Source organism: Prionailurus viverrinus, unplaced genomic scaffold, assembly GCF_022837055.1.
Source record: "Prionailurus viverrinus isolate Anna unplaced genomic scaffold, UM_Priviv_1.0 scaffold_101, whole genome shotgun sequence".
Lineage (NCBI taxonomy): Eukaryota > Metazoa > Chordata > Mammalia > Carnivora > Felidae > Prionailurus > Prionailurus viverrinus.
In genome coordinates this window covers 97,485-122,432 of record NW_025927491.1, presented here as the reverse complement: position 1 = coordinate 122,432, position 24,948 = coordinate 97,485, and the positions used below count along the sequence as shown (strand labels likewise).

General features: G+C 37.6%; 1 protein-coding gene across 2 annotated transcripts in view; it reads right to left on the bottom strand.

Moving 5' to 3' along the window:
• Positions 1-3,441: 3,441 nt before the first annotated feature.
• Positions 3,442-24,948, bottom strand: part of LOC125158109 (ankyrin repeat domain-containing protein 26-like) — a 37,936-nt gene continuing 16,429 nt past the window's right edge. The window contains exons 9-13 of one of the 2 annotated variants that reach the window (XM_047845086.1): positions 13,425-13,712; positions 12,671-12,885; positions 11,197-11,425; positions 5,075-5,120; positions 3,442-3,684 (exon numbers count right to left, since the gene is read on the bottom strand). In XM_047845086.1, coding sequence (XP_047701042.1) covers positions 3,665-3,684; positions 5,075-5,120; positions 11,197-11,425; positions 12,671-12,885; positions 13,425-13,712 — 798 coding nt within the window. In that variant the 3' untranslated portion in view covers positions 3,442-3,664. The remainder of the gene's footprint in view (positions 3,685-5,074; positions 5,121-11,196; positions 11,426-12,670; positions 12,886-13,424; positions 13,713-24,948) is intronic. The other variant, XM_047845088.1, reaches the window with a different exon arrangement.

The window sequence follows — 24,948 nt, the reverse complement described above, 5'->3', positions numbered from 1 at the left end:
TCAATAGGGGCGCCTAGGTGGCACAGTCGGTTATGCGTCCGACTTCAGCCAGGTCACGATCTCGCGGTCCGTGAGTTCGAGCCCCGCATCGGGCTCTGGGCTGATGGCTCAGAGCCTGGAGCCTGTTTCCGATTCTGTGTCTCCCTCTCTCTCTGCCCCTCCCCCGTTCATGCTCTGTCTCTCTCTGTCCCAAAAATAAATAAACGTTGAAAAAAAATTAAAAAAAAATTATCTCAATAGATGTGAAATAAACATCTTTTCACATTCAATATTCATTCATGACAGAACTTAGAAAACTAGTATTATAAGGGAACTTCCTTAATATACTTGTAGCAGAAAGACCCTAAGTGACCCCATAATATCTGCCCTTGAGTATTGTCACCTTTTCTTTATAATTATGTTAAGATCTGTGACTTGACTCTAGCTATTAGAATATGGCACATGTAAAGGAATGTTGCAGACATTATTCAGTTAATTCAGAGTCAATCAAAAGAGGATCATGCTAGGCAAACCTGATCTAATCATGTGAATACACTTCAAGGGGGACTGAGCCTTCTCTGAAGTGACATTCTCCTTGCTGGCCTCCTAAACTAGGCGGCCGTATTGAGGAAGTCTACGTGGCCAAGAACAAGGAACAGCCTTGCTCTAGGCTGAATATTTGTGTCCCCACTCACCCAAATTCATGTGTTAACTCTTAATGTTCAACGTGATAGTATTTAGAAGTGGGGGATTTGGGAAATGAAGTCACGAAGGTGGAGCCCTCATGAATGGGATTAGTGCCCTTATAAAGGAGGGCTGTGAGAGCTTCCTTGGCCCTGCACCAAGCAGGAAGACCAGCGTCCATGAACCAGGAAGCAGGCCGTCGCTGTACACTGAATCTGCCAGTGCCTTCATTTTGGACTTCCCAGCCTCCAGAAGGGTGAAAAATAAAACTTTCTTTTTATAAGCCTATAGTATTTTGTTAGAGCAGCCCAAAAGCACTAAGACAAGTGTCTGGGAACGCTTAGGACCCAAGCCTCCAACTAGCCAATTAGCAAAGGGCTGTGGAAATGAGTCCAGTCATACAGTCACAAGGAAATTCTCTTAAAAACAAACTCAATGGGCTTGGAAGCAGATTCTTCCCCGTTGAAGTGCCCAAATGGGGAAGCACAGTCTAGGGGACACCTTGGCTACAGCCTTGTGAGAACCTGAACAAAGGACTCAGCTAAGCCATTGCTTAGCTTCTGACCCATAAAAATGTGAGACCAATGCGTGGGGCTTTAAGACACTGTGTTGATGGTGATCTGTTGTAAACGGCAAGAGCAAACTAAGAGACTAATAAAAGACATCCACTTTTAAAAACCCCACTATCTACATAGTTACAGAAAACTACTTTTACATGTTGCAATTTCAAGAAGACATGAACGCTCACTATCCTCACATTTACTCAACGTCATTCCTGTAGTAGGAAAGAAAAAAAAATGAAAGGTCTAGGAATTGGGAAAAAAATGCCACTATTTATAGATTATATGTCACTGCATGTACCAAATCCAAAAGAATCTGCAGACAAAACACTCGAGTAAGAAACAATATATTGTGGGGAATAAGCTTAGATAATTAAAAGACTAGTTCTTTGGAAAAATCAGTGTAAGAAATTTCTTTCCTTACAAACTGTTGGCCGATTCGATGCAATTCCAATGAGAAACGGCTTTGGAGAGCTTGCCAAGTTGATTATAAAAGACCTGTAGAGCCCTTCCTTCCTTTCCTCTTTATCATCCCCGATATTTTAGTTCCCAGTCCTAGAAACAGAGGCATGGAGTTGTGGGGGTCCAGAGTGAGGTGTTGGAGCTTAGAATGGGGAAGGCATTACGTGTAGGACAGTCACCCTGCACAGTGTTGGAGCTCAAGTGAGAGCATCCCTGAAAGGTGAATGGTATAGAATAATGAAGTATCACAGACTGAACAGGGTAGGGAGGCATCTGCACAGGGGAAGAATAGCCCAGCATGGGTTTTCAGAACCTGCAGGGGGGCAAATCATCTGCAGAAGAGGTGGCCTGGCACAGGGTGTCTGAGAAAGGAGATATTTTACATGTCTCAAAGTACTTCCCCATAAAATAATAATTGGAAAGTGGAAAGTTAACATTCCAGGCGAGAAACCTGGCAGATACTACCTCCGGTGGCCAACATTAACATCATCAGTATGGGGACAATTCAAAATTGTAGGTCACATGATAGGATGCGAAGAGTAGGTTGTAGTGATACTCTTGCTCAACAGGTATGGTCTGAATTTTACCATAAGGAAACCTAAGAAAAATCCACAGTGAAAGACATTCCACGTTACTGGAATTTAGTCGTCAAAAGGTTAAAAGTCTTGAAAGTCAAGGAAAGACAAAGGAACTGTTCTAGAGTGAAAGAGACTAAGACATACAACTGAATTCAATACATGGCTCTGAACAGGACCTTCCGTGGTATAACGTATACTACAGATAAGTGACCAAACGTAAAAAGAATTATGAGGAATAAATGATAGAATTATACTGAACATTTGAACAAAAGAGTTTTAATGGGTGCACTGACTACACACAGATTTTTTTTTTTCAGTACTGGAAATGTATTTTCTTTCATAATTTTCTTCATGGTATTTTTTTCTGTAGCTTACTTTATTTTAAGAATAGAGTATGATATATATATATATATACAAAAGATTATTGGTAGTAGTAGTGGTTAAGTCTTTGGGGGTCAAAAGTTGTTCATGGCTTTTTGACTGTGGGGGGTGGGGTCAGAGCCCTTAACACCATTGTTTAAGAGTCGAGTGTATTAGAGTTAATGTTCTTATTGTGAAGGTTGTATGGTACTTATGTGGAATGTACTGACTTGTAGGATTTAAATGCTACAGGAATCAGGCATCCCATTAGCAATTTACTTGCAAATGGCTCTGGGGCAGGGAGGGGGGGAGTTCTTTTTTTTTTTTCCTCTCTAATTTTTCTTTTCTCTAACTTTGTTTCTAAAAAGCAATTCAAAAATAAATAAATAAATGAATTAATTAATTAATTAATTAAAAAGTGAAAAGCCTTAGGCAAATCTTATTTCTCCATGTGGAAAGAGCTACAAATCAGTGTTTACAATTAAAATTATAGATAGGTTCTATGGCACTCTAAAAAAATTGTAATACGTATAAACATTGGCAATAGCCATAGCAGGAATACATCTAAATAATGTCTAAATCTTTAGGCCCACATATAGTCATAAAAATTGGAAAATACAAAAAGCCATCCATGAACACTATTGAAGTGTTAATGACAACTTGGTTGTTTGGGTGCTGTTCAAACCGCTGTTAGTGGAGCAGTCTGATGTATGTAAAACCCTCTAGTGCTGGTTTCCACGTACAAAATGTGCTTAAAAGTTAATGAGTTTCCAAAAAACATAGTTTAAAATATTATAAAGATTTTCATTACACACATATGATACAAAAACATTTTCCTTTAATCAAGACTTTGCCATAGTAGTGTGTTCAATTGGGAAACAATGAAAATGTTTGGTAAGAATCCAGTAAATTTTTTCTATTTATTATTCAAATCATATAATTTTTGTTCAAAATCTGTACATATTCTCGTGACGCTTTCCATACTGGATCTTGATTTAGAATTGAATCATCAGTAGATACTAAAGGATTTCTACAGGATCCTCATTCAAATTTGGTAGCATCTGAAAAGGAAAAGAAAGAATTATCTTCTTTCTCCAAAATAATTTTCACTACAACTGATTAAAAAAAAAGAAGAAGAAAAGAAAAGAAAAGAAAAAGAAAAGAAAAGACAAAGAAAAAAACAAAGTTGTGGCCTTTATGAGGGTTAAGAAAAATGAAAAATACCTACGTACAACTGCAATATGAAACCCAAGGTTAGTATTAAATATATTTTGCTCAGGGTTGCACACTGAACTAATTGCTATTGTGGATAAATGTCAGAGTTTCTGGTTTCTTCATTACAAGGTGAAATTACAAGATGAGGACACAGTCCACCCTGAACAATCATAAACTATAAACGGAAAAATCAAACAGGCATTTCCAAACAGAGCCAAGTATACAGATGTAAGTGACAGGTATAAAACACAGCACTACTGGAACATATGGAAGGGACATCCCAGTTTTGTGTCAATATTGTCTGTTCTTTGGTGAAGGTGATATGTCAGCTGATACCTGAAGGACAAGGAAAAAGTATGCTAGGTAGAGGGAAGAAGCACATACAAAGAGCTAGAAGTGAGGAAGAACACTTGTGCAATTATGGGTAGTTTAGTTTGACAAGGTGCTAGAGCAAAGCAGCAGAGTAGGGCAAAGAGTGAGAGACAAGGCTGAATGATCTGGCAAGAAGCAAACTGATTTGGGTGTTTTCATTCCATGCTAAGGAACTTGAAGTTTTACCCAAGGGCAAAAGCAATGACAAAATCAATGAGTGATGATTGAAACCCATTACCTGTCAATGACAGCTATATGACCTCTAATTACTTAACCAAGCATTACTAAGACGACTTTGGCATTTTGGGTCTTCTATCACTAGCAGAAACAACAATTTGATAAAGCACACCTTTTCTGAGACTTGTGCAGGTTGACAGTTCCATAGGGATGGCACCAGTGAAGGAAGATTGTCGCCAGAAATAATAACAGATATATAGACTTAGGGAGATTGAAAAAACTTCTTTAACGTTAATTTATTTTTGAGAGAGAGGCAAACCACAAGTGGGCAGGGGCACAGAGAGAGGGAGACACAGAATCTGAAGCAGGCTCCAGGCTCCGAGCTTTCAGCACAGAGCCCTCTGTGGGGCCTGAACCCACCTGAGCTGAAATCAGTCGCCCAACCGACTGAACCACCTGCTTGCCCCTAGACTTGTGGGAGATTTTAAAAGAGCTATGACACATGAGGACTAAATGAGGAAGAAGTGTGTTCTTCATTATGCTCATGCTTTTACATTTTTTATTAGATATGTACAAAAAATTGTGAATGTAGTATCTATTATCCAAACAATGGAAAGGGATGCCATTTACTATTTATAGTTTGTTTCAGAAATCAATGATATCTAACCATACATTTTGGCAACATACCTTCTTCTAGTGCTCTGGTTATTCTTTCCTCCAACTCCTGCCGCATCTGAAATAAGCCAAATATTATTTAGAATGTGTAAGGTAAACAAAAGACATGGTAGGGATTATATATAGCTTAGGACATGTGGTCTTGAAATAATACTTGTAGAGATTAAACCAAAGTTAGGGATTGCTTAAACAGAAAAACTATCACATGAATAAAAGAAATTCCTACCTATTTTATTTTAGTTTTAGATAACGGAGAACAGATACATACATACACGCACACACACACACACACACACGTATATATGTATACATATATATACATATATACGTGTGTGTGTATACGTATATATAATATGTGTATGTTATATATATAATATATTTAGTGTATTATATTAATATATAATATGTGTACATTATATATATATATATTATGCTATTTATGTGAGTCTGATAAAAAGCACAATTAATATTGATCTATTGAACATGTATAATCTCTGAAACGTGATGTTGGATCTTACTGGGACAAAAAAGTTTAAACAAGAATCATATTGTATACTGAATTATTACCTGGAAATGATTAGAAATACTGCCATTTATGAAAGTTTAATCAGTTTTTTACCTTAATAAATTGTTCCTTAAAGTGGGCTTTCCATTTTTTCACTTGTAGAAAAACAAAATTTGAAGGAATGCTTTTTGCTGTTAATTTTTCCGGACTGACTCTTAAATACATATAAAATGAAGAGAGTGGGACTGTCTTACTGTCATGTGGAAATTCTACTGGCAAAAAATTGAGTAAAAATGTTTTGCCATCTGTATTATGACTAAAACACTTATTTCCTTTCATATCCACACAAAGATTTCAGAAAATCTCTTTGAAGAAAGGAAAAATAGGGGGTTCCAACAGTTTCCAAACTTAGCTTCTGATTTATAACTTTCTCCATTAGCGATAAGGAAAACAATATACAATTTTCAATTGTAACTTTGTTTCCTTTCTCCAAATTAGGACCAAGTTTTGAAACACTTGACTTATTAAAGTTATGGTTATCCACTTATGAAATGTGTATGAATATTTCCAACTACAGGTGACCCATGAATAACGCAGGGGTGGGGTACAGTCAAAAACCTGTATATAATTTTTCATCCCCCCAAAACTTAATTACTAATAGTCTACTCTTGACCGTAAGCCTTACCGGTAAAATAAACAGTCGATTCATACATGTTTTGTACAGTAGAATAAGCTAGGGCAAAAAATGACATTGAGAAAAATGGAAGGAAGAGGAAATACACTTAGAGTACTGTAGAGTATCTAAAAATAATCCATGTGTAAGTAAAGTAGACCCACACAGTTCAAAACCATGTTGGTCAAAGGTCAACTGTATATTACAACTGTTCCTGTCTAGAATGTACTTATTTAGATCTTTCTTAGACAAGGTAGCCTCTCCCTGAATGCCCCAAACGAGCTCCAAAGTAGTGTACAGGACAGAATCAACACTGTGGTGATAAGGATTCCAATGTCTTTACAAATTTAGGTGTGAGGACAAATGTTTTGGCTGACATGCTTCCCAATATTTTCAGAGACTGTTTTCCCTAATACCTTTTTTTAATTGAAGTATAGTTGGCATACAATGTTACACTAGTTTTTCAGTAGACAAATTCAGATTGGACAATGGGATACACTATGCTATGCTTGCTACCGTACATGTAGTTACCCTCTGTCACCATACAACATTAATACAATATTATTGACGACATTCCATATGCTGTATTCTTCATTCCTGTGACTTATTTACTTTACAACTGGAATTTGTACCTCTTACTCCCCTTCATCTATTTTGCCCATACCTCTCTACCCACCGCACCTCTAGCAACCACCAATTTGTCCTCTGTAGTTATGATTCTGTTTGTTCACTTGTTTTGTTTTTTTTATATTCCACATGTAAGTGAAATCAGATGGTATTTATTTGTCTTTCTGCGATTTATTTCACCTCGCATAATACCCTCTACGTCTATCAATGTTGTCACAAATGGCAAGATCTCATTCTTTTTGATAGCTGAGCTATATTTCATTGTATACATATTACACATTGTCTTTATCCGTTCATCTCTCCATGGACACTTAGTTTGCTTCCCTATTTTGGTTATCGCAAACAATATTTCCATAAACATAGGGATGCATACAGCTTTTCAAATTAGTGTTTTCATTTTCTTTGGGTAAATACGCAGCAGTGGAATTAATGAATATCTATTTTTGAGTTTTTGAGGAACCATAACACTTTTTTGACAATAGCATTATATTCAGGCCTTATAAAATGAATGGGACAACATGACTATACCAGACTTATAAAACTAATTACTCAATACCAGATGATGGGGGAAGGCTGTATTCAAACAATTTTATATTACCATTAATAAATACGATATAAGATCTAAACCACGTTTTTTATATGACATGACTTAAGGAGCTACCAAGGTAATGTTGCATCTTTTCCCCAAAAGCTCTTTTCCTAAATATTTACCTCTGTGACCTTTATGTTTATATCTAGGTAAAAACTGTGTTTCGATAGTGAAAATAGCTTTCAAGTCCATGAATAAGAACACATGTGTACTTTTGTGTATACCTTTCCATTGATCAGAAATATAAGAGGGTGAGAAAATTATACACAGAATAACTATATATCAGCAAATTTTAATTCAAAGAACATTTTTAAAGGATTTTTAATTAGAAGGATTTTCCCATTAACTGTTAACATACAAATATGGCCCATAGAAATCTAAGGTTCGGTTGGGGACACTGCAGGATTGAGGGACAAGGAAGTCACAGCCGTAGTCTCCATCTCTCCTTTAGTTAGACAGCTCTACTTCTCTCTGTTTTACACAATACAGTTTAATGCAAAAAAAAACAAAACAAAACTACGTTCTATTGTTTGAAAAAAAAATTATTTTGAAGATATAAATGTCACTAATTTAGTCAAAATCCCGAATTTTGCGTAATAGACAAAAAGGGCTCAGAGAGAGTGTACCTTGCCTGAGATCATGAAACCAACTAGATGCAGACCAGGAATACACTTGTGGTCTTACCAAGCCTACAGTTCTATGCCAGTTACTTCCTCATAGTCAGGAAAAATACGTGTATTTTAAGTATAATTCAGAGAAAATGAATACATAAAACTTTGCCATGTGGCTCAGTAATGCTTAGGTATGAGGCACACAATAGTAGCCCTCTAAATTACAAATTTTAAAGTCATGAATGAAAATAAAGGAACAGAAATTATGTTAACTCCTTTTAGTAGCCGTCAATTTTTAAGCACAACTTTTTTAATTTTTTTTAAATTTTTTTTAATGTTTATTTATTTTTGAGACAGAGGGAGAGCATGAACGGGGGAGGGTCAGAGAGAGGGAGACACAGAATCTGAAACAGGCTCCAGGCTCTGAGCTGTCAGCACCGAGCCCGATGCAGGGCTCAAACTCACGGACCGCAAGATCATGACCTGAGCCAAAGTCGGCCGTTTAACCGACTGAGGCACCCAGGCACCCCAAGCACAACTTTTTTAAACCACAGGACAGAGAACTTGAAAGAGAAGATCTTTAGGTGAAGCAAGCAAGCTGAAACTGAGGAAATTCTTCCTGAAAGCATTATTTATTCCTTCCAAAGAAAATTTGTTTTATCAAAATCAATCAACAAATGAGTGAACCCATGGTGTGGTTATTTATAGCAAAATTTAAAACCCAACACAGATTTCTCTTTCCCTTCTAGCATGCTTCTGTCTAACCTCTCATCATTCGTTGTATGTACAAAAGACACAATTCACTTTATTTATAATTTAAATCCAGTCGGAAATTATAGGTGAACCTTCACTTCTCACATGTGGACTTATCTCTGTCTCCCTCCCGAGGGGAAGGGAGACTTACCTAACAGGTGAATTTGGGAGAAGGAGCTAAGCAATGCTTCTGTGTTTCTGGATCTCCTCTTTGAAAAGATGTGCCTGCCCACAGTAACATGAATTTGGGTCTGCTCTCAGCTCTGTGGTAAGCACCCAGCCCCCGGGGTGGGGGTCAAGCATTTGTTTCCTCAATTTACAACTGTGTGGGGAAGTGCCCAATTTGGCAGGAATCCCAAAGTGGCTAACATAACCTAAATCATATCCTCCAGTTTGTTAGTGTTTATTAGTAATAAAGCTACTAAGTTTCTCTCCAACTCCCTGTCTCCTGTGTTCTGAATTTAGAAAGAGAAGAGCAGGGTTACTTGCTGCCTACCCAGTGTCACCTGTCACAGCTCCACCGAGAAAAATGACTAGACAGCACTTACAGAAACATTCTCTTCTTCCTTGACTTCATAATTAATGTACATTGTTCAAAAGCATCGCTCACTCGAAAGAGAGAAAAAGTTGAAAGGAACCATTTTAGGAACAAACATAGAAAGCCAGACAAACTGAGGACACAGAGGAGTACATTCCAAATGAAAGAACATGACAAAACCTAAGAAAAAAAACTAAGTGAAACAGAGATAAGTAATGTACTTCATAAAGAGTTCAAGGTAACGGTCATAAAGATGCTCAGTGAACTCGGGAGAAGAAAGAATGGATCCAGTGATAACATCAGAAGGAGATACAAAATATAAAAAAGAACCAATCAGAGCTGAAGGATACAATAACAGAAATGACAAATACACTAGAGGGAATCAACAGCAGATAAGAAGATGCAGAAGAACAGATCAACAATTTGCAAGACAGGGTAGTAGAAATCATTCAAGTCAAAAAACAAAAAGAAAAAAGAATTTTAAAAATGAGGCTAGGTTAAGGGACTTGTGCGACAACATTCAGTGTAATAATACTTGCATTCAAGGGGTTCCAGAAAAAGAAAAGACAAAGGGGCAAAGAACTCATTTGAAGAAATAAAAGCTTCATTTTAAAAATTCAAATATTTGCTTGATTTAGCTATTTGTAAAATGCTCTACAATCACTCATCAAGATATTTTATAAAAATGGAAACAAAGGTGGTATAAGTCAAAAAAAAAAGGAAAAAGAAAAAAGTGACATAAATAAGAAAGCAATTAAAGATGTATTCTCATGTAAGAAAATAGCACCACTTTTAACTTAAAAGAGAAATTAACCTTTTTAGTGTTACAAGTTGATTTAATTCATAAAAAGGACTTACCATGGATTCTTTTTTTTTCTTTTTTTTTAGAGTAGCCTCCATGCTTAGCATAGAGCCCAATGCAGGACTTGAACTCATGACCCTGAGATCAAAACCTGAGCTGAGATCAAGAGTTAGACGCTGAACTGACTGAGCCACCCAGGCACCCTCATGGATTCTTTTAAATAGTAAACATTCATATGTCGTTAAGGGTTTGGAGGATGATCATTCACTGACATACAGGGGCGGACAGACTGGATTATAGCAAAACTTTCAAATGTTAATGAACCACTGCCAACTGAAAATAAGTCTAAGCATCTAAGTGTCCCCGTGGTTACCAGGCAATAGCATTTACTTTCTAAAATCAAATTTAAATGAAAGCTTTTCAAGAAATTTAAAATGGGTAAGTTTAGTTATATTTACTGAATACAGTTAATGCTAGGTGTCTCTTGTGGCACACCTGGGTGGCTCAGTTGTTTTTAGTGTCCAAATCTTGATTTTGACTCAGGTCATGATCTCATGGTTTTGAGACTGAGCCCCACATTCGGCTCTGTGCTGAGCATGAAACCTGCTTGGGATTCTCTTTCTCCCTCTCCTTTTGCCCCTCCCCGGCATGCACTCACTCATTCTCTCACTAAAACAAAATAAAAATAAGTATCTCTTAGAAATGAGAGATCAAGGGACTAATATATATATATATAATATATTAATATATTAATATTATATAATTAATATTATATATTAATGTTAATATTAAATATTATATATTATATTATAATATATTATATTTTATTATATTAAAATTATATTAATATTATATGAATATAATATTATTTATATTATATATATATATATATAAAATTTACCTCAGTTCTTTCTTAGCACATATAATGCTGACTTTTATCTCGTATGTGCTAGTTACTTAAACAACTCAGAATTTCGCCAAATTAAAAGCAACATCAGATATCTGAAACCTAAACTAAACAGATAATATAACTAACCTTCCACAAGGAAGCCTCCCTGTCGTCATATGACGGCCGTGGGTTTAAGGTAGGAATCACTAAGTTTCCTCTTGGAGTAAGGTTTCCATTGAGCACTAAATTATTTTCAAAATGTCCACAATAAGGTGGTTCCAGGCCTGGGCTCATAGTAAGGGTCCTGAGTAAAGTTTGGTGCTGCTGTCTCTCCACAAGAAAATTTGTATTGCTCTCTGACAGTCTCTCCTTAGCCCTGTGAAGATTAAAAAACACAAATACATTTTCTTTTTCCCTAAATCATTCCTAAATGACATACTTTTTTTTTTAGGTTTCCATAATAGTAAATAGCATTTGCCATTGAACAGTGTTTTAACACTGAACATGTGACGGAGCACACCTAGTATCTAAAATTATACTTTTAAAATTGTTCTAAAGAAATACTTATGTTTCCAGGGGGATTCCTAACTAACAATTCAAATTAGGGAAGGGACAGAAGTGGCTATCAGTGAGGTACATGGGTTAACAAATAATACTTGCTGTCTTCTGGAATGGCTGTACTGACAGGATCCTTTAGGATGCCATTATATATACATACTTATATTTAGTAAACCTGTTTACAGATGTAAAACTAAACCATCCCTCAAAGACGTTTTCAAGCGTTTGCTTTCACCACTCTTGTACATTTCACTTATTATCTCAAAGAAACTGAGCATTTGACACTGAGGAATCATTGAGACCAACAATCTCTAGGGGAGATAGTAGATGACAGACGTGTGATCAGAAAGAACTAAAACAGCTACAGAGGCAATTAGCTCATAACAGTTACCAAGGCACTGGAGGCAGAATCTGCCCTTTCTGTCTTCAGTCTTCCACATGCCTCCCTCCCACCATGGTGCTCTTTTAGCCACTTTGGGAATTATACTACCCTTCAGCCCTGTGTGAGTCTTTCTGTATTTCACCTGGATGCCTTTATGTAAAGTAGAAAAAAGCATAAAGGATAGTTTTTCTCAAGGCCCACTCTAGTAATCATACCAAAGGTCACAATCAAGAGAATAAATGTACCAAGCTGCCAGGATGAGTAGTAGTAGTACTTGACCTTTTCGGTTAAAGATGTAATCTTCCAAAAAGAAACTCACCGACATTTCTATTTAGGGTAATTCTGACAAGCAATTTTATAATAATACGCTTCTAAATGAGAAAGTTTCAAACAATGCACTTAAAGACTAGCAGATCTGATCAATGGAAAATATACGGGGGGGGTGCGGGGGTGGGGTGGGGGGAAGAGGTCCTGTAAAACCGAAAAAAAAGAGGAGGGATGCAAACTGTCCTGGACTAACATTTCAAAGGTAAGTTCACTTAGAAACCTCATTTTCCAAAATAACACGATCTAGTTGGTTTTCACTTCCTACTCATCTCATGATCTTGGCTCCACAGAAATTATGCTTTAGAGGCAAATTAATGAGCTAAATTTCTTGTCTATGATTCTGTTTTGACTTACCTGTTCAGCTTATTTCTCAAGGACTTTATAAGTTTTAATTCTTCTAGGTAGAGTTGCCTGTAGGTTTCCAACTCTGTTTTAGTAGAATCTTGAGAAGTCTTCATTGTAGAGACCTGAGATTCCAGATCTTTAATTCTAAGTTCCATTTGATTTCTCATTGAAGCATGGTCATTTTCTCTTAACTGGTCCAAGTTTTGTCGAGCTGCTGCTTGTGCCTAATGAAAAAAAAATTAACACGATAGTTTCAAAATAGGTATAATCTGAATAATTAATTATACCTGTTTCCTTTAGTTCTGAGTCAATGTTTCAGAGAGAAATTTTAAATGAAAAAAAGCTCAAGTGTACAATATCTATCATCAATGTCAACTGAATTAAACATGATTTATAAAATTAAAGTTCAAACATTCCTGTATTAGTATTCACGCAATCTGATAATTCAAATAATAGAATCAATGAGAAAATTTTAAAGGTCAACAATAAACTTAAGCATAATCCAAGTACAGTGCAATTTTGAAATCATAATTTTTCTTTTCCTCTTCATAGTGAGACTAGTTGTTTAAATCATCATTTTTTCTTATCCTCTCGATTTAGTAGGAATAATGATGAAAACTGAAATCTTTAAAGGGTGGAACAAATGCCTCCAGAAATCTACAAACTACCATAAAGCAAGTAGAGGAAACCCCTACAATACATCTATCCAAAATGTAATTTCCAGTAAAATGAGTTAAAGCACATTACAGATCAATCAATTAACCTGTAAAAACAGGTTGACTTCGTGTAATTTTTCTACTATGTCCAGTCGTGCTCTTTCTTCAATCTCCTGTTTATACTGCTCCACTTGACTGCGTTGTACCATATTCATTTCCATAAATTGTTTCAATTTTACTACTTCTTGCTGTAACTTCTTGTTGTTGCTCTCTAGTTTTTCACATTCTTCTTTGAAAGCTCTCATTGATAATGACTCTTGAAGAACTTGATTTTTTGCATCCAGGTGTAGATATTTTGAAGATGTAGTTTCCAGTTCTGTTGTAAGGACATCAGCCTGCATGAATAAAACACTATAGTTTGGAAGGGAATGAAAAGAGTCTAACTCAAAACTACTATGAACATTTTTTTTTCAGATTTTAAGTAATCTCTACACCCAGTGTGAGGCTCACAATCTCAAGATCAAGAGTAACTGAGCCAGCCAGGCACTCAAATTTTTAAATAAACTCATTTGCAATAAAATGTTACCTGTCTTAGAATGTGGAACCTTAAACAAGTCAGAAAATCAAGAGACACGTTAAAGACATCAGGTGTTACTGAAATAGATCTTTGCTATCATTCTCTTTAGTACACATTTGCACTTGATTCTATACTTTTATTTTTTCTATGATTTTTTCATATCTTTCTTTCATAAAATAAGTCCCCTCTTAGGAGAAAGTCTCTTAGCCCTTCCCCCATCTTAACACTCCATAACTTTTAAAGAAGTTTTAGCAATATCGTATTGACTTATGTATGCCCAAGTCAAAAAATACGTCCCAAGATAAGACTCTGGAAATAAGACTCTAATTCATGAATCTACAAGTAAGGCTTCTAATGCCACGGCCTGTTTCTGAACTGCAAATGTTTTATGCTAATTTGAACTGCATTCCCAGGAGAAATGGTTCTCTGGGATGTGTTAAGAAATCACATCTCCCAGTATAAAACTTTAATTGCATGATCCACATACTTTTTTGAGGCTAAAAAAAAATTTAATTCAATACTGTTATCTTGTAATCCTTTGTTACTTTCTAGAAAATAAGAGATCATACTAAACAGAAACAACCACAACAACAAAACTGGCTGGAGTTTCAGTGATGCTGAGTTGGGAACGACTTCCATCCATTCTATATGATTGGTAAGACAAGGTGAGTGGATGTGGTGGTTTTATAAATTCGTTGATACTTCTGTGAAAATCCCTGCCCTTAAATATATGCTGGCTTCAGTAACTGGTTTCTAGTGAACAGAATATGCAGAACTGCTGTGATTTTTAAGGCCAGCTTAGAAAATGTGATACAGCTCCCATCTGACTTTCTTTCTCTAGGGAAGCTCACCCTTAGAACGCAGCCACCACGTGGTGAGGAATCCCAGGCTACCTAGTGAGTCTTCATGCAGATACTCCAGCTGAGACTAGCCAACGTCCTAGCCAAAGGCCAGCCTCAACAGCCAAACACGTGCATGAACAAGCCTTTAGATGATTCTAGTCTCCAGCTTCCAGTTATGCCAGCTGATGCCAAAAGAAGAAGAAATGAGTTGCCCTACTCTGCTGTGCCTAAAGATTGGTGAACAAGATAAATGCTGTTTTGAACTTCCAGGTGTTGAGGTAGCCTATAATGCAGCAGTAAATTGCTACCACAGATACTGATACTAAAAATGGTGTGCTGCTATTCAAAAAAACCTAAAACTAAACTTCCTTTGAACCAGGAGGTAGGTGGAACCTGGAAAGATGTAGAAAAGCGTAAGAATGAGACCCAAAAAGGGCCTCCACAAGACTCTTAGTGGAAACCTGATGGCCTGTGAAGAGGCTGACAGCAAGGGTTTCTAAGCAAGTGAAGAAAATGACACTGGAGGAAAGGGAAGTCATGCTACAAAATACCTGAAAGTAAAACGGATAGGAAAGAGAAACTAAAGAAAGACTATGCAACTGAAAGGAACCAGGACTTACTGGGTTCAAGTATCTGTTTCTCATTTACAGCCTCTCTACATGTTGAACTGTCAAATAATGCTAAAATAAAGAAATGGCTTTTGGGTTAAGAGAAACTCCAGGGTGCTACCAGGAAAACAGAAAGATTTAAGGTATGCCTCCAATTTCTTTAAGGATCTTAAGAGTATAAGATTTTTTTTTTAAGTGGGTTCCATACCCGACATGGGGCTTAAACTCAGCACCCAGAGATCAAGTGTCACATGCTCTACCAACTGAGCCAGACAGGAGCCCCAAGAGTAGACGAATTTTAAAGGCATTGTCCTATAAGAGCTTCACAGGAAACCTGAAGCGAAAAGCTTATCTCAAAAGGACTTGGGAGGGTCGCTTTGCTAAAACACGGCATGAAATCCAGTAATATTTACAGAAAACTAAAAAAGGTAAGAGATTTATAGTAGCAAACATACTATTTGCTACCTTGGACTAAAAGAGACCAAATAGTGCAAAATGAAAAGAGGCCTTTGGGTCTTACAAGTCCCACAGGGAGGAAGCAGGATGAAAAAACAGCTGCAAATACAGGTCATTCCTTATGAAAAGGAAGGAACCAAGAGCTCAAAGAGTAAAGAAAGGGAAGAGACATGAAGAAAGTATTCCCGTGGTTAGGACTAAGTCCTATCTTAAGAACTGACAACATGCATCAGGCTATATTTCAAAACTCTTGTGGACTAGGGTGCTTCCCATCTTCTTTTTCTGAGTGGGTGAGTCCTCAGCAGTTGACTAGAATGTTGCATTTGTGAGTGGTAAATCACTGTCTCTTTCATTCTCAAGTCCTCACATTGAGAACCCTTGCACTGAAGAGGCTATATTTGAGATACCATAACCCAGGCAGCTTATCCCCACTGCACCCGATTAAGATAGTAAGATCTTGGACTCAAGCCCTGAACCTGATGCCATGATAACTGAGACTTGCAGGAGGTATTGGAGGGGGAGGGGAGTGAATGTATTTTTCAGGTGGGAGGAATACAAACATTTGTGGCCAGTGGGTAAAGTATACTGCTTTTTAAAGGTGTCCATAGGTTTTAAATATTAATTCCACTAAAAAAAAAAGACCATGGAACAACCTTAGTGACTTGCTCCTAATGAACAGAATATGTGACTATGATCCTGTGTGTATTCCAAGTCTAGGTGACAAAACGCGATTCTGCCTTGCTCTGTATCTCAGGCTGCTAACTTGGAATCTAGCTCCCCGTCTAGTGAGGAAGCCTAGGCCACAAAGAGAGTCTAGGTGTGTCAGTTTAAGTGTTTCTGCTGCCTCCTGAACTGAAGTCCCAGACAACAGCCAGCACCAACCACCAGACGTTAGTGAACAAATCTTCAAATGGATCCAACCCCAAACCTTTCAGTTGCCCCACCTGAAGCTGAGCGGGGCAGAGACTAGCTGTCCTGGCCACACTTTTCCTAACAGATTTGTGAACAAAAGAAATCTAACCTTTGGGGAGTGTGTTAAGAAAAAAACAAAAATGATAAATTGAAATGTGGATTAAAAAAAAGAGATAAGATACATAAACTTGTATAGGAGAAATTGGTCTCCATTAAAGTAGGATGTAATAAATGTTAAGATTAATTTATTAACAACCAATGGTGCTAATGAGAAGAAGCAGATAACTAGAAGCAAGATCTAAGAAGTTTTTCTCTCAGTTTTTCCCCAGCTAGGATCATATTAACTGCTCATTTTCCATATATGGCCTTTATTATGTTGAGGTATGGTTCCTCTAAGCCTACTTTGTTGAAGTTTATATCATGAATGGATGTTATAGTTTGTCAAATTCTTTTTCTGCATCTATTGCAATGATATGACTTTATGCTTTTTTGAAAATTAATATGAGGTATCACATTCATTGATTTGCAAATATTGAACCACCCCTGCAAACCAGGGATAAATCCCATTTGGTTACAGTGAATGATAGAATGATTTTTTTAATGTTTATTTATTTTGGAGAAGGAGCACAAGCAGGGGAGGGGCAGAGAGAGAGGGAAATACAGAATCTGAAATCTCCAGGGTCCAAGCTGTCAACAGAGCCTGACACTGGGCTCAAACCGACGGACCATGAGATCATAACCTGAGCTGAAATTGGATGCTTACCTCACTAAGCCACCCAGCTGCCTCTGCCCCTGGTGAATGATTTTTTAATGTATTGTTGGAATCAGTTTGCTTATTTTGTTGAAGATTTTTGCATGTTCATCAGAGATGCTGGCCTGTAATTCTCTCTGTGGTGTCTTTATCTGGTTTTGGTATCACGGTAAAGCTGGCATAGAATAAATTTGGAAGTTTCCCTTCCTTTTATGTTTTTCGGGAACAATTTGAAAAGGACAGGTTAAAAATGTTTTTTTTTTTTTTTTTTTTTTTGTATTAGCTCTTCTTTACATGTTAAAATTTACGTCTGAATTCATCTGGTCCTAGACTTGTGTTTGTTGAGAGTTTTTTGATTCCTGATTCAGTTTCCTTGCTGGTTATTGATTTTTTTTTCAAATTTTCTATTTCTTCTTGTTTTACTTTGGTAAGTTATATATTTCCAGGAATTTATTCAATTCTTCTAAGTTGTCCAACTTGTTGGCATACATTTTTCCACAATATTCTCTCATAAATGTTTGTATTTCTGTGGTGTTGGTTCTTATTTCTATTCTCATATTTGTGGTTTCATTTATTTTGTTTTTTTCTATTTTCTTGTTGATTACTCTGGCTAACAACTTATCAGTTTTATTAATTTTTACAAAGAACCAGCTCTAGGTTTCATTGATTTGTTCTAGTATTATCTGTTTTTTGTTTGTCTATCATTCATTTCTGCTTTAATTTCTTTTTTAATTTTATTTTGAGAAAGACCACACATGAGTGGGGGATGGGCAGAGAGAGAGAGAGTGAGAGAGAGAAGGAAAGAGAGAATCCCAGACAGGTTCCATGCTGCCAGCAGAGAGCCTAACATGGGGCTCGATCTCGCAACTGTGAGATCATGACCTGAGCCAAAATCGAGAGTCAGACACTTAACCAGTTAAGCCACCGAAGGGCCCCCTGCTCTCATCATTATTACTTGCTTTCTTCTGTTGGCTTCAGGCTTCATTTGTTGTTCTTTTTCTAGCTCCTTTAGGTGTAAGGTTAGGTTGTTTGAAATTTTTCTTGCCCCTTGAAGTAGGCTTATATTGCTATGTACTTCCCTCTTAGGACCACTTTTGCAGGATCTCAAAGGTTTCAGACCATTGTTTTTTTTTTTTTTTTTTTTTCATTTCTATTTGTATACACGTATTTTTTTTAAGTTTCTTCTTGTATCTCTTGCTTAACCCATTGCAGTGTAGTACCACGTTATTTAACCTGCATGTATTGTTTTTAATAATTAAGGCCTTTTTTTTTTTATCCATTCTTGAGAATAGTCCACGTATAGTTGAAAACAACGTGTATTCTGTTTTAAGATGGAAAGTTCTGAAAAAAATCTCTTAAATCCAATCTGGTCCGCTCTGTCATTCAAAGCCATTGTTTCTTTTTTTTTTTTTTTATTAAATATATGAAATTTATTGTCAAATTGGTTTCCATACAACACTCAGTGCTCATCTCAACAGGTGCCCTCCTCAATACCCATCACCCACCCTCCACTCCCTCCCACCCCCATCAGCCCTCAGTTTGTTCTCAGTTTTTAAGAGTGTCTTATGCTTTGGCTCTCTTCCACACTAACATCTTTTTTTTTCCTTCCCCTCCCCCATGGATTCCTGTTAAGTTTCTCAGGATCCACATAAGAGTGAACACATATGATATCTGTCTTTCTCGTATGGCTCAAAGCCATTGTTTCTTTGGTGATTTTCTGTTAAGATGTATTTTTTGGTGATTTTTTTGTTAAGATATGTTGATGTAAATGGGGTGTTAAAGTACCCTATTACTGTCTTATTATCAATTAGTTCCTTTATGTTGGTTATTGTTTTATGTACTTGAGTGCTCTCATGGTGGGTGCATAAATATTTACAATTGTTAGATCTTCCTATTGGATTGTACCCTTTATTATGGTACAGTAGCATTCTTTGGCTCTTGCTACAGTCTTTGTTTTTGGTTTATTTATTTCGAGGGAGACAGAGTTGGGGAGGGACATAGAAAGGGGGAGAGAAAATTTCAAGCAGCCTCCATGCTGTCAGCCTGGAACCCAACATGGGGCTCAAAGCCACCAGCATAAGATCATGACCTGAGCCAAGACCTAGTCAGTCGCTCAAATGACTGATGACTGAGGCACCCAGGTGCCCCACAGTCTTTGTTTTAAGGACTCTTTTGTCTAACAAAAGTATCACTATTTTTTTCTTTTAACGTGATAAATTTTTCTCCATCCCCTCGCTTTCATTTTTTTTTAATAGAATTTATTGTCAACTTGGCTAATATACAGTGTGTATAGTGTGCTCTTGGTTTTGGGAGTAGATTCCCGTGGTTCATCACTTATAGACAACACCCAGGGCTCATCCCAAAAAGTGCCCTCCTCAATGCCCACCACCCACTTTCCCTTCTTACCCACCGCCCCCCATCAACCCTCTATTTGTTCTCTACATTCGAGAGTCTCCTATGGTTTGCCCCTCTCCTTCTCTGTAACTATTTTTCCCCTTCCCTTCCCCCACGGTCTTCTGTTACATTTCTCAAGTTCCACATAGGAGAAAAACATATGATATCTGTCTTTCGGTGACTTATTTCATGTAGCATAATACCTTCTAGTTCCATCCATATTGCAAGAGATAGCACGATTTCACTCTTTCTCCTTGCCAGGTAGTATTTCAGTGTATATATAAACCACACCTCTTTATCCATTTATCAGTTGATGGGCATTTAGGCTTTTCCCAGAATTTGGCTATTGTTGAAAGCACTGCTACAGACACTGGAGTACATGTGCCCCTATGAATCAGCACTCCTGTATCCTTTGCATAAATTCCCAGTAGTGCTATTGAGGGGTCGTAAGGTAGTTCGATTTTCAATTGTTTTGAGGAACGTATGCACTCTTTTCCAGAGGGGCTGCACCAGTTTGCATTACCACCAACAGTGCAAGCATCCCCTCACTTTCAATCTTCAGGTGTCTTTATGTCTAAAATGAAGTTTTTATAGGCAGCATACAGATGGGTCTTGTTTTTTAATCCATCCTGTCACCCTAGGTCTTTTGGTTGGAGTGTTTATTCCATTTATATCCAAAGTAATTATTGACAGGTATGTATTTATTGTCATTTTACTACTTGTTTTGTGGTTGTTTCTGGAGATTTTCTCAAATCCTTTATTGTTTTTCTCGCTTTGATGTCTTTCTAATTTGCTTTCATGATATATTTGGATTTCTTTCTCTTTATTCTTTGCATGGTTATTAGTGGGTTTTGGTATATGATAAGCATTAATTTGTATATCACCTCTTCTGCGTGTAGCAGTCTATATTAAGTTGATGGTCACTTAAGTTAGAGCTCATTTTTTTTCTCCTCCCCATGTTTTGATAAGCTATTATATTGTACATCCTTTTTTGGGGCATTCCTTGAAGATTTTTTTTTTTTTACAGAAACATACATTTTTTACTGCTTTTACATTTCCTGCCTTTATACTGTCACTTTTGATCTCTCCTTTCCACTCAGAGTCCCCGATAATATTTCTTACAGGCTGATTTATTGGTCACAAACTCCTTCCATTTTTGTTTGAGAAATTCTTTATCTCTCCTTCTATTATGAATGATAGCCTTACTGGATAGAGTATATTTGGCTGCAGATTCTTCTCATTCAGCACTTTGAATATATCATGCCATTTCCTTCTGCCTTGCAAAGTTTCTGTTGAAAAATCTCCTGCTAGCCTTGTGGGTTTTCCCTTGGAAGTGAATGTCTTATTTTGCTGCTTTTAAGATTTGTAGCAGTGGGGCGCCTTCGTGGCTCAGTCTGTGAAGCATGACTTGATCTTAGCTCAAGTGGTGACCTTGCAGTTCGTGCGTTTAAGCCCTCCAGTGGGCTCTGCGCTGACAGCACAGAGAGTGCCTGGGATTCTCTCTCTCTCTCTCTCTCTCTCACTCTGTCTCTCTCTCTGCCACTCCCCTGCTTGTGTCTGCGTTTTGTCACAGAAATAAAAAAAAAAAACAAAAGCAAAAACAAAACACTAAAAAAAAAAGATGTTAGCAGTATATTTTGCAAATTTAATTACAATATGTCTTGGGTGTTGATTTTGATGGAAGTTCTCTGTGCCTCCTGGATCTGGATGTCTGTTTTCTTCTCCACATTACGGAATTTTTCAGTTATTGTGTCTTCAAATCAGTTATCTGTCCCCTTCTCTCTGTATTCTTCTTCTGGGACTCCTATCATATGAATGTTCTTACATTTGACGGAGTCACCGAGTGCCTTAAGTCTATTCTTGCATTGGATAATTCTTCTTTGTCTTCTTCAGCTTCACTGCTTTCCATTACTCTGTCTTCTAGGTCATTAATTTGTTCCTCTGCTTCTTCCAGCTTGCTGTTAATTTTTACTGCACTCTTCATCTCTGATTCTTCAACTCTTTTATGTCTGTGGTAAGGGCCTCTCGGATGTCTTCCATTCTTTTCTCAAGTCCAGTGAATATCCTTATGATCATGGTTTTAAATTCTCCATTAGGCGTGTTATTTACATCTGTCCCATTTAGGTCTCTGGCCATGGCCTTATCCTGTCCTTTCATTTGGGATAAATGCTTCTGTCTTTTCCTTTTGTCTAAGTATCTGCCAGCTTCTGTGTGTTAGAGAAGCCAGTTATGTCACCTGCTCCCGAAAGTAATGGACTTAGGAAAAAGACGTCGTGTAATGCCCAGGGTCTAGCACTTCAGGCAGTGTCACCAGTGTGTGCTGCATGTGTTCTGCTCTTGTGTTCTGGCTATGCTATCCTTTAGGCCAGTCGTCTGCAGAGGCTCTCCTTGCCTGGTCTGGTGAGTGTTTGGTCCCTGGCCTGAATGTAGCGGGTTTTAACTAGGTGTGCTCTGGTCTGCTTATGAAATGAGACCTGTCACCACCTCTACTGGAACTGAGGCCAAGGGAAGCTCTCTGGTTGGGAGATGTGGTGTGGGCAGGCATTTGTCCTGGTCTTCTGGGGGAGGGGTCTGCTGTGCTGGGACTCAAGCAAGAGTGATTGAGAAAGGTAGTTCCACCAGAGTGCAAGGGGGTGGTGTTTGGTGTAAGCAAGTTAGGTAACCAGTGTTAGCAATGCACTGCTTCCTGCAGGTGGCTTTATGTTTGTGGTGAGGGGCAGGAGAAGGAGTTGGTGCCAGCCAGCGGCTTTGTTCCTACAGACAGGTCTCTCTGAACTTTGCCCCTGAGGGACATGCTCTGAGAAGAGCAACTAATCTCCCCACTGTGTGCCCCAGGCACTCTTCAGACCACTGTACCCACGCTATATGCTCCCACGTTGTTTGCCTGCCCTCTGTCCATGAGCAGTGGAGTACCTCAGGGCTCTAAACCAGCTAAATCGGATGCCCTTGAAAACTCCAGACTTTACACACTACTGGTTGCAAGAACTCACGAAATGCAGGCCCTCTTGTTTTCCAAGCCAGTGGCTATGGGGAAATGTTCTCTTTGTGCGTTCCCCTGTGCATTTCTCTCTCTCACCCTTACCCACAACCTCGACTCCCTCCCCTCTGCAGAACCCAGGATCTGTTTCTCTTCTAGACGACATTTCTGCATCAAGGACCTTCTTTGATGTGGCCTCTTCTCTCCCTTTTGTTGTGGAGTTTGTTCTGTCAGTCTTCAGGTCGATTTCTGGGGTTTTTAGGGTGAGCTGATTGTTATCTAGTTGTATTCGTGGGATGAGGCAAGCCTAGAGTCCTCCTACTCCTCTGCCTTCTTCCTGTCTCTAAGATCTTTTTCTAAGATTCCCTTCAATTCCAACAATTCTTACAAGTAGACAGGAATGCCTCTTTAGAATGTCCCCTCAGGTTAAGGTAGAAGCACAGAGACCTACAATTTGAAGCACAATAGTTGAAAAACTAGAAAGAGTCAATTCGATAACCAAAATTGGGCCTTTGGTCTGATTTCAATGAAAGGAAATAGGCAGCTTTGAGTATTTTTTAATCCATTGAATACTCAATCTTCATTCTCCTTTCCTCAGTGAGGAAATAAAGAGAATGTCATGGAATCATTTTTCATCTTTTCAGTAGCAAAACAAATGTACTGTCCTTTAGCACTACTTAAATTAACTCCACATTCTCCTTTACCTTACTTCAACCTTCTTTGTGTGGGGAGGTAAGATCACTTCATCTTTGTGTTGTCCCACAATGCTTCTCCATATCATACAAGGTGGCTTCAAAAGTTTGTTGTCATTCAAATTACCAATCTAGTATTTGTCTCTGATAAATCAACTTAATACTACCGCAATTTGTACAGCTGTATTGTTTTAATGATATAATGTTTATTCCATTAATTATACGCTGAGCTAAAACATATAGCTAAGCATATCTTTCTATTCAAGTGAAAGAAGGGAAACAGGCTGCTGTGTTTTCCAAGAAAGTATGATCTGTGCCAAGCACAGGATTAACACCAGTGTTACACACAAGAACCAGGTCAGAAGAGGATCTCATTGTGAATTGCAAGATGATGGGTTAGCAAGATTGCTTAACAGGAAAGAGGAATAGCCTAGAGTTAATCTTTTCCTTCCTAGATGGTGAAAACTATGGATGAGTCTATGCATTATAATGAGATAATAAAATATGATGAAGTAAATGTTAGTAGACTGAGTCAAGAGATCCTATGGCCAAGATTTGATGGAAATGAAAGTGGGCAGCACTGACTGAGACACTAAAAGTTTGCCTCAACCTCTCAGGTCATGATCCCAGGGTCATGGGATCAAGACCCCTGTCAGCCTCCACACTAAGTGTGAAGTCTGCTAAAAATTCTCTCGTCTCTCTCTCTCTCTCTCTCTCTCCCTCTCTCTCTCTCTCTCTCTCCCTACACACCCCCTCGTCCTGCTTGTGCCCGCTCTAAAAAATATATAAATATAAATAAATAAATTAAACAAATAAATAAATAGAAGTCTGAACACACTAAAGAAAGAGCATTTTATCTTTTTGAGCCTGACTTCACATCGAGTCATGGGGTCAGCAAGGCAAAGGCTGGCAAAAGGGTCCTTCAAGAAACAAAAATCTCTATAGGAGCAAAGTTTAGTTCTACTGCATTGACTTTTTATTATTACATAAGTGACTGGTAATTTGCAAGATAACTAGGAAAAAGTTTTCATAAAATTTGTTATGGTACTGGCATAAGGACAGACATATAGATCAATGTATTAACATTGAGAATCTAAACATAAATTCTCACATTATAGTGAACTGATTTTCCACAAGGGTGACAGACAATTAAATGGAATAAGACTAGCCTTTGTAACAAACGGTACTGGGACAAATGGATATCCACATGCAAAGCAATAAAATCAGACCTCTACCCCATAGCATATATACAAAATTAACTTAAAATCTAAGAGCTAAAATGATAAAACTCTTAGAAAAAAGCTTATGTGTATATGTTTGTGACTGGATTTGACAATGATTTCTTAGACATGACACCAAAAGACAAAAGCAGATTAAGTTTACTTCATCAAAATTAAAAAGTACTATGCTTCAAATATCACC